The 9,905-nt window shown below is 33.0% G+C and overlaps 2 protein-coding genes across 5 annotated transcripts; one reads left to right on the plus strand and one right to left on the minus strand.

Annotated features, from left to right (window-relative positions):
• Window positions 1-271: 271 nt before the first annotated feature.
• Window positions 272-3,517, minus strand: LOC107459087 (pentatricopeptide repeat-containing protein At1g02150-like). The gene is made up of 3 exons (XM_021127959.2): window positions 3,265-3,517; window positions 2,766-2,818; window positions 272-1,713 (listed from the first exon to the last, which is right to left on the minus strand). The coding sequence occupies exons 1-3, from the start codon at window positions 3,515-3,517 to the stop codon at window positions 445-447; spliced, it is 1,575 nt and encodes a 524-aa protein (XP_020983618.2). The 3' UTR covers window positions 272-444.
• Window positions 3,143-7,595, plus strand: LOC107459122 (vesicle transport protein GOT1). 4 transcript variants are annotated; one of them, XM_016077332.3, is made up of 7 exons: window positions 3,143-3,439; window positions 4,302-4,363; window positions 4,915-5,006; window positions 5,936-6,016; window positions 6,096-6,193; window positions 6,271-6,352; window positions 7,223-7,595. In XM_016077332.3, exons 2-7 carry the CDS (start codon window positions 4,333-4,335, stop codon window positions 7,259-7,261), a joined length of 423 nt encoding a protein of 140 aa, XP_015932818.1. In that variant the 5' UTR covers window positions 3,143-3,439; window positions 4,302-4,332; the 3' UTR covers window positions 7,262-7,595. The 4 variants fall into 4 exon arrangements, with proteins under 4 accessions (XP_015932818.1, XP_015932817.1, XP_052107377.1 ...); XM_016077331.3 differs by having other exon boundaries at window positions 3,143-3,433; XM_052251417.1 differs by lacking the exon at window positions 3,143-3,439 and adding an exon at window positions 3,484-3,558.
• Window positions 7,596-9,905: the final 2,310 nt, after the last annotated feature.

Raw genomic sequence — 9,905 nt, forward strand, 5'->3', positions numbered from 1 at the left:
GTCCCTGACCCTAAAAATTTCAGTCTCCTGTGTTCTCACTTTTTAGAGATACTGAAATTTTAGGAATAGAGACAAAAATTTTAGTATAAATCTCTCAGCCAATAAATTTGATATTGAATCTCAGTCTATCAATCTCTCTATCAATACTTCAAAACAAAGGCTACCTAATTGAGAAGGTGGTGGAGGGTCATATATTATTAGTTTGTTTATAATGGCCTTGATAGAAACGGATACCAGTTTAATAAAGCCTCTTTCCTTCTGAATAATTTGAAATTGAAAAGCCAACATAAATTCCATGCTCTCTACTTTAAGCATTATCACTGCTCATCATTATCATGGTTAGTCACGTAAACTATGCATCCTGAACAAGATCATCTTCAATGACTAACTACACTTCTAGCAATGCATTTTCTGCATTTTTCAAATGGAAAAAGACATTATGTATCACAGGGTACTCTCCAATTGGTTGAACATTTGAGCGTCATCAACTGCATTTTCACCATCATCGTTGTCATCAGTTATATCCGCGGTATCAACTTCGGTCGACAATTCGTCATTGTTGATGGTACCATCGGATTCTGACAAGCCAATGAGTGACACAAAAACTTCATTCTTGATAAATCTAGACTGTCTCAAAAACCCAGTTAACACTTCAGCACTTGTAGTATCATCTTTGTCCTGACAAAGTTTAAAGAATGCAGAAAAGTTTGTCGCCCTTGGTCTCCATTTGTTTGAAACATCGGCCACAAAAGCTTCTTTAAAGCAGGACAGAGCCTCCGAAATCCTCTCATCAGCGATATGCCCAGAACAAATAATCTCCCAAGTTTTTGAATTCGGAATTCCACCACCTTCAGTCATTTGTCTAAAGAAACCCAGAGCTTTGTCAGTATTGCCTTTCTTGACATAACAGCCTATCAGAAGGTTTGTTATTCTCGGATCATAAGTCGAACTTGTTGAAAGCCATTCCTCATAAATTTTTTCTGCACCCTCAATATCATCCAGTTTAACCAGAGAAGCAATAATAGCATGGTATCCCAAGTTTGGTATAGTGGCAAACAATGATTTATAAGTACTCCACACACGATAAACGTCGTCTTTCTTTCCAACACTTCCATATAAGCTCAGAAGATAATGAAATGGTACTCTATCCCGGCCTTTGATTCTACTCTCAACCTTTCTTAAGCAGCCTACTGCTTTTTCAAACATATTCATATTTATATACATTGTAGCCATTGTGCTGAATGTAGTCCAATTAGGAAAAATCTTCGGGTCCTTCACCATCTGGTCAAACACCTCCTCCATCTTTTCTATTGATCCTCGAGAACCACATGAAGATAGACAGATATTATATGAATAGATATTGAGCCGTATGTTTTTCTCTCTCATTTCTGAAGCCAACATATCAACTTTATCATAAACCTTAAGGTTCACATACAAAGTCATCATTACATTAAATGGTAGCGAATGTACTGCATAACCTTTACTCCTCATTTTGTCAAATAATGCCTCTGCCTTTTCCTTCATTCTATATCGCACGTATACATTCAAAAGAGCTCCATAGGTCCTTCTATCTGTTAACTTATCAGCCAGACTCAGAAAATACTCTTCTGCACTAGAAACTCCATGAACCTTGGAAATCATATCTAATTGAATTGCTGCATCACTTGAAGATACACTAAACCTCTCTGGTTTGTTGTTCATCCAAACATAAACCTGTAACATTACACCAATTGCTTTCATAAATAGCTAATATTAAAACATTATGAGGCAGAGACATATCTGTAATCACAAAATTTCAAAGGAAGCATTCCATTTAATAGAAAAGTGGGGAAAATGGCATTGTAAGTATTGCAAAATCTATAATTTACAATACAAAAGGATAATATAGAAATGCTTGTACAAATACTTAAAGCTAGGGAGACAAAATATTGTAAATGATTGATTTGATTTCATTCAATATATATCTATATATTCAGAAAACATTGTTGGTTTAACATATTTCCACAACAAAGCAAAAGATGTATTCTATGGCTGATTTTTGGCTGTAAGACGCGGAAAAATAAACTAGTTTATCTAAAACAAACGAGCAACGCTAGGGAACCAAAAGGGTATTAGCCAAAAACCAGCCAAAATACTTTTGGTGAATTCAAAATCTATACGAGTTAATATATGTGGATGTTTCTTTTGCTAAGTATCATAATGTTTCTTTTTCATACTAAATGAATGTTCTTTTATATATTTTTCGTATTTTTTTGTATTGCAAATGTGAATATCTCTATTTCTTTAAAAATTTTATTTTTTAAAATTTTATAGATATTTAATTATTTTTACTAAAATATAATTGGATGTTTCTTTTGTTAAGTATTAGAATATTTTTTTTTCATATTAAATGAATATTTTTTTATATAACGATGCCGGAGGGACTCCCGTGAATTGGAAAACAAGGTCTGACATTGCCCTTGCGCTGCTCGTGGGGTCGCATGCCTACATTCACACGGACCAACATCCTCGTATGGAAACATCAAATTCTCAAATATCCTTCTCACCAAATCATTTGAAGCTCGTGTCTCCGACTTTGGCCTTGCTCATCTTGCTCTCCCGACCGTCACACCCAACTATATTTCCGGCTATCGTGCCCCAGAGGTCGCTGACTCTCGCAAAGTATCACAAAAGGCAGACGTCTACAGCTTTGGTATACTGCTCTTGGAACTCCTAACGGGGAAGGCGGCTCCCACTCATTCCTCACTGAATGAAGATAGGTTTACCTGGAGAGCATAGAAGTCGTCGGCGCTTCCAGTAGCATTGACAAGAGAGAGATCTGTGTGTAATTGTTGGAGGTAGGTAGGTTAATGTGAGAGAGAAGAGAAAGGGTTTTATAGGTTTTAATTAGGTTTACCTAATTAATTTTAAATTTTTTAAATTTTGAATTTAAAAAATTTAAAATTAATTATTAATATAAATTAATGTGATTTTATTTAGTTTTTGACTGATCCCTTTTGGTTCCACATACTTTTCCAAAACAAAAAGGTCGTAACAAGTACCCGTTGCCTTCGGCGCGGGGGATTAAGGTACCTTCCCCGTGTCCGCTGTACTCATTAAGCACTTAACTACTTATATAGAATGAATTACAAAATTATCCTCGCATAATCTGAAAATAGTCAAAATACCCCTAGACCTGACCTTTACAATCTCCTCCGCCCCAACCTCTGCATTCACTACTCTAAATCTCCGATTCTCTTCTTCTCATCCTCGCCACCGGCCCACCGTCTGCCGCCGTCACGCCGCACACTAACCCTTGTCTCTGTCTCTGCTGTTCCACCCGTTTGCCGCTGTCCTCTGCTTTTCTCGTCGTCAGATCCCTTGCTGCCATCTTCCACTTGTCCCGCCGTCCTCTTCTTCGCCTCCGTTCTCTCACCTGCTGATTTCGCCGCTGGTATTGGTACTTGTATAAATGATCTGATTTAGTGTTAAGTTGTTCTGTTAATTGTTCATTGCCGAGGAAAGCATGTTGTAGCATTCTGGAGCAGAACATCCTTGAAAATTACACCCTGTGATCGGGTATATCTATTTGGATCAATGATGTGAATGAATCAGGGATAGTGTATGAAAAGGCTCAATTAGAAGATCTGTTAATTTTGTTGTCAATGAATATGCTTGTTATTTAGGGTTAGTTTTCATTTAGGAGTATAGGTTGTGTATTCTTTTTCGCTGATTTGGCTATTGGACACTAAGATTTTTAGAATCTTTCTACCCTCTCCCATGGGGCTCATTGCCGCTTCTCATATTACAAAAGTTTGATTCAAAAGTCTCTTTGAGATACTACAATTTCATTTTTTCTTGGAAGGGTCTCTTACATCAATATGTTCTTCAGTATTAATATTTAAAAGCTTGACACAATGTGATGGTTTATGGATGCATATGGATTTTTGGTCCAGAGTGGCTTTTCAGCCTCTTGGCTTTGGATTTGGATTTTGAATGGTTATTCTCAAAATATTAGACACCACTGATAGAAGGTTGGTGTATACTTTCGGCTGTAGCTCTTAGGAATAGTTTCCTTTATTATAGTTCTCTGAGTGAATGTGGAATAGATTACTCTCGTTGGACATGGAAAATAAATAAATAAAGAAAATTTTTTTTTTCCTGGGATTTTTTTTTTTGCTGGATTATCATTTTCCTAGATGGTGATGTTGCAATGTTATCTTAGAATTACATTTTCTGTAGATAAATGATCTACATGCTTCTATTAACCTAGTTTGGTTACTTCTACTAACCTAGTTTGGTTACTTTATTATATGTTTCAGATAACGCAAGGACATAAGAGTTGTTAGTAAAATGGTTTCCTTTGAGATGAATGATCGCAAAAGTAAGTGGAATGTGATACTTTTTGTTGTTGTAGCTGTACTAATGGTGTTATATTATGTGGTCTACTGCATCTAATGCTTATGTTTGAGACTTAAGAGTAGATTGTTGTAGATTAAGCTAGTAGTTCCTTAAGTTACTTAGATATTCAGTTATTTGGTCAATGGGCTTTGGTTTATTTTAAGGCTCTGCATTTTATTTCCTTTTCTGGTGTTTTCTTTTCTGTCTATACCTTGAATTTATCTTCAGTTCTTTTCATGGTCAAAAGAAATTGTACCCAAATATTTTTTCGAGTAATAAATTGATTACTCGAAATTAATTTCACTTCTTGGAACTAATTGGATTTGGCTAATATGATATAGTTTTCAAGATATCTATTAGTGCCTTTGTTTTGCTCTCACATTTTTCCATTATTCCTGGTACAAGGATTAATTTGACAAAACTGTCTATTGGACATATCTAAGTTACGTAGTTGGAATCTACTTCTGTCATATTTTTTACCTTATTTACAATTCCTCCATCTGAATATGTTTATGGGATGGGCATATGATACAGAGATCGGGTTAGGGTTAACTGGATTTGGTATATTTTTCTCATTCCTTGGGATTATCTTCTTCTTCGACAAGGGATTACTAGCTATGGGAAATGTAAGTTTCTATTCTATTTTGAGTCCCTTGCTTAAGTAAAACTTCTTATTATGGTTTTTATAGTTAAGCTTGGAAGTGGTCATTGAATTTGGATTTGACCCTAGCCTCAAATTGGTCTCCAGATTTTCAGTTGCTTTAATTTGGACCCCAAATTTTCACTTGGTAACTTACATTAGTTCCTCGAGAACTTTTTGTTAACGATGGGGTGGCATGACATACTAATGTTGAAAGTCAGTATCGAATGTCAGAACATGGTTAGGCTATGTGTAATGGAGTGATGACGTGTTGGTTAGTGACACAGCATTTTGACATGAATGGTAATGCCATCCGTCATGACAGTTTGTCCACGTGTCACGTATAGCAATATGATTTGTTTACACATGTCATCAAGTGACTCTAATAGGTTCCTAAATTTTCACTCATAACTCATTTTAGTTTCTAAAATTAAAGGACGGGAATCAAATAGAAAGCACCTTTTGACGACTAAGTTACAATGTATCTCTCTGGGGATGCTAAGAATATTTGAAACAATTAGTTATTGAGATAGTCTCTCTTATTTTGTTTCATAAATTCAAAATTCTTAATAATTTTTTAAACCCTAACCCAATTTAAACCATTTGTAATGATAACATCCTAGTGATATATAGACAAATCATGTTACATCACATGTACCAAAATGACACGTGGCATTACCGTCTGCGCCAATATGCCATGTGTCACTAATTGACGTGTCATAATTCCATTAAGCACAACTGAATCATGTTTTGACCTATGGCACTAACGTGAAAACGCTTGAGGGACTAACGTGATTCATGGCTCCAAATTAACGTAATTTTAAATTTAGGAAACTTCAAAGACCACTTTGAAGCTTAATTTGGGATTTTGCTATTGTCATCTCTAATGCCTTGTTTTCTTGTCACTCAAATCAGATCCTGTTTATTTCTGGAGTGTCCTTAACCATTGGTGTGAAATCCACTATGCAATTCTTCACGAAACGAAGTAATTTCAAGGTATATTTGTTACATGTGTACCCCTCTCTGTCTGTATTGTAGTAAACTTTCAACAATAATTTTTGTCTTTTCTCTTAAGGGATCAATCTCGTTTGGCATTGGATTCTTGATTCTCATCATGGGATGGCCTATTTTGGGCATGATCATTGAGGCTTATGGATTCATAGTACTATTCAGGTTTAATGGAATTGAGACTCGTGTGTTCTGTTGAATTGTATATCTGTAATTAAAGCTAACCATGTATTCATGTGCAGTGGTTTCTGGCCCACACTGGCTGTTTTCTTACAGAAGATTCCAATTCTTGGTTGGTTGTTTCAACAGCCATATGTCCGATCGGTAGGTATTTGTAATGTAATGTAATTGAAATGCCTTACCACCTGCCAACCAACTAGACTTAAGTAGAAGCAGCCGACACTTTTGTGATTTATCGTAGCTGCTATATTAAAAAATGCCTAATACCCTAAATCAATCCCTAAGAAAATTTTTAATCAGACACTTTAGTTCTCAATAAATTTTAATCACCAAATCAGTCCCTAAATTTTTCGTTAGATAAATTAGTTCCCGTATCAAATTGTTCGTCTATATGGAAGAACCAGTTTGAGAACTTCAAAATTGTTTAGATATTGTTGTTGTCTTTATAAAATATCGATAGGGATTAATATGCCAAACTTTTTACGAGAATTTTATATGATTGATTTGTTTAACAAAATAGAAGGTTAGAAATTGATTTGGTGATTAAAATTTGGATTAGAGTGTCCTACTAAAAGTTTATTGGAGAGTGGTTTGGAGTATTACTCTAAAAAATTTATGTTCTTGGTCAATCAGCAAAAAATTTACAGTGTCTCTGATTGTTTGGAGCAATTTGATTTTAATTTCCATTGATAGATGTAAAGATAATGTCAATGGAGGGTGTAAAAGCAACACCTATACACAGTGCATCAAGCTAAAGTATTGTGAATTCTGATAATAAACATGGAAAAAAACTTGAATTTTGAGTACAAAAAACTTTCCCTTGTTCAATAAGGTTGTATTGAGCTACAAATTAGGCAATGCAGGGGAAGATTAATGGTTAATTTTATCTGTCTATCTATCTATGTAGACAATGTAGAATGATACAATGTGAGTTTTTCCAGGTTTTACTTAGATATTGTGGAAAATGGTGGAATTTTCAACTTGAGTCTGCTAATTTTCTGGTATTCTCTGCAGTTGTTGGAACGTTATAGAGGCCGGCGAGTACCCGTGTAAGAGAGGAGGAATCGGCGGAAACATTTTGTAGCTGCTAGCAAGCAAGCACGTTTATCAGTGTATGTAAAGAAAATACCAGCATATGGGAGATACCTGACTGTGAATTCAGAGTTGGCACTCTGATGCTAGCATATGATTGTCACTTTTAACACGATAGTCATGTATGTAGTGACATGATAGTCATGTATGTAGTGGAAAGAGTTCATTTTTGCGTCGAATTAATCAATTACGCAATCTTTGTTCAAAGGATAAGAATGATAATTTCTTATTTGGGTCAGTGTATGTAACAGTGCCTTCCGACAACACACTGCTATAGGATGAAAAAATTTGACGAGTTGCATGTGTTAATTTTCCTCGTTTCAAACTAAACATATCCGTAGGTTTATTTAGGTAAAGTTTTCATTTTTCACAAGTAGTTTATTAAAATTGGTCTTTGAAAAATAATTTCTTAAAAGTTGTATTATCTATGTAATACAAATCAAATCAAAAGTAATTTTTAATAAATATAAATAATAATTATGTTTAGTAGAATAAATTTTAAAATTTAAAATAACCATAGATATAAGTAGAGAGAATTTAGATCATCAATAGAATTTGGTATCAATAATTTATTGAGAATAAATTTGAATATTTATTTATATTATAGTTAAATTGTTTTAAATTTGATAAATACAAATAAATTTTAAAAATTATTTGTTTAAATATTTTTAAAAATGTCTCTTTTTTAAATGCTATAAAGACATAATTTTTTATTTACCAAACGACAAGTGAGATACTTATGGGTTTTGAGAAGCACACCTATTTCTTTGAAAAAAATTTACCAAAGCAGGCATTAGCCTGCCAATGTCAAAAGCTCATTGAATCCACACTGATCTATTGAACGGCATCCATGTTCTCCAATTTTTAAATTGCTAGCAGCATATAAAAGTCTGTTTGTAAAAGAAAAAGAAAAGAATCTATACATGCTCTTGAGTTGAGTTCCATTTTAGTCTTTAAAAATGATAATTTACAATAATTTAGTTTCTGAGATTCCAATTGCTCTAAATTAGTCGTTTAGATTTAAAAAAGTGCACCACGTTAATTCCAAATACATTTTCCGTTTTCTGAGTAACTTGACTTAGTTATTGCCATGCTGACAAGAAAAACGAGTAGATGACGTAAGAAAAAATGAGATTGAACCAATTTGGTCCTTTCCCCTTTTTATAACTTATAGCAAATAATGTTCATCTCATTCTTCTTCTTCTCCATATTCTTCTTCCCTGTGCATAGTCCCAGGTCGTGAATCATGATTGATGTAAGACCTGCAAAAATATTAACTAGTTAATTAATTAATTAAAAGTGAGTTAAGAGCGTTTAAACACTCCGGTCTGCGCTATAAATTTAAAATTCAAAATTTAAAAATTTACAGATAAAAATTTAACTCAAAAAATTACTTAGAACGCAAAAATATAATTAATTGTGAAAAAATGCATGCTGGTGTTATAATTAACTGTACGGGCTAAAGTCTCTCTGGTACTGCATATAAAAAAAATAAAAAGGTAGAAATAACTAAAAAAAATAAATCTACCGATGATTTTACTAAATATTTAAAACTTTTCCAACAAAAACAAACAATACATATTGACATACTTAATATTAATAATACATTATAGTATTACATACAAAACCAATTAGAAAACCTACTCCTCTGAATAAAACTCTAATTAACAAGGCGAGAAAAAATAAACTCTAACAAGTCAACTCGTAAACATAATCTTCTATGCTCCTGTAGCTCCGCACTAAACCTTCGCACCTATAGCTCCGCACTAAATCTTGATAAATAATAATTATAATACTAATTTACTCTAATGTAAATGATTAATTTTAAATAAGTATTTAAAATAATATTTATATACTCTTAAAATTTATTTTATAAAATCTAATTTTCAAACTTTTATTAACTACTTTCTAAATCACAAATTCCTTAATATTTTATAGAATTGTATTTAAACCTTAACTCTTTGTTTCATATTTATAAAAATAACTCTGAACTTTTATAAAATACTCATTTTATCCCTGAACTTTATTTATTACCCAACATACCCAAAAAACTTATATAATTATGATATTAGAGTCAATCTTTTCATAAAAATATATTTATATCCCCAAAAAAATAATTTTTCATGGCGGTTGCTTTTCTTCACAAAGAATCGAACCCTTCTTATTTTTGTTTCAAAATATACATTTAAATTTTAATCTGTTTTTGAGTTTTACAGTTACTGATTTTTTCACAACTTTTAATTTAATCTCGTGACTATCAAATCTCATTAAATTTATCTCAAAATGCCAAATCACAACAACTCCAAAATCATCAAAACACCTCAGCTAGCTGTTCATACATAACCAAACCAAAATCTCAAGCAAACAACAATAATTCAACAAAAATTCAAGATAAACTTAATCAAGCTCAAACAATAATCAATCAAACCAAAATTTACTTATTAATTCATATTTAATTACTATAAAATTACCAAACCCTACTTCCATACAAAATCAAAACAATGGAAACTCCGGAGAAGCTTTTCGATCGAGCTGCTAAAGAAGAAAACGTCAGAAATTGTCTGTACCTTCTAAAACTCCAATTGGCCGAACTCAAGGAGAAAGA

The sequence above is a fragment of the Arachis duranensis genome, chromosome 7 (genome assembly GCF_000817695.3).
Source record: "Arachis duranensis cultivar V14167 chromosome 7, aradu.V14167.gnm2.J7QH, whole genome shotgun sequence".
In the NCBI taxonomy this organism is placed as follows: Eukaryota; Viridiplantae; Streptophyta; class Magnoliopsida; order Fabales; family Fabaceae; genus Arachis; species Arachis duranensis.

What these genes read in the sequence shown, in the direction of transcription:
- LOC107459087 (XM_021127959.2), bottom strand. Translation starts at nt 3,517, where the DNA reads ATGCTACAACATGCTTTCCTCGGCAATGAACAATTAACAGAACAACTT. An exon ending in CGGCGTGACGGCGGCAGACG is followed by an intron (nt 2,819 to 3,264) that starts GTGGGCCGGTGG and finishes AATTACACACAG; the next exon opens with ATCTCTCTCTTGTCAATGCT. An exon ending in ACGACTTCTATGCTCTCCAG is followed by an intron (nt 1,714 to 2,765) that starts GTAAACCTATCT and finishes GTAATGTTACAG; the next exon opens with GTTTATGTTTGGATGAACAA.
- LOC107459122 (XM_016077332.3), top strand. Translation starts at nt 4,333, where the DNA reads ATGGTTTCCTTTGAGATGAATGATCGCAAAA. An exon ending in GATTACTAGCTATGGGAAAT is followed by an intron (nt 5,007 to 5,935) that starts GTAAGTTTCTAT and finishes CACTCAAATCAG; the next exon opens with ATCCTGTTTATTTCTGGAGT. An exon ending in AACAGCCATATGTCCGATCG is followed by an intron (nt 6,353 to 7,222) that starts GTAGGTATTTGT and finishes TATTCTCTGCAG; the next exon opens with TTGTTGGAACGTTATAGAGG.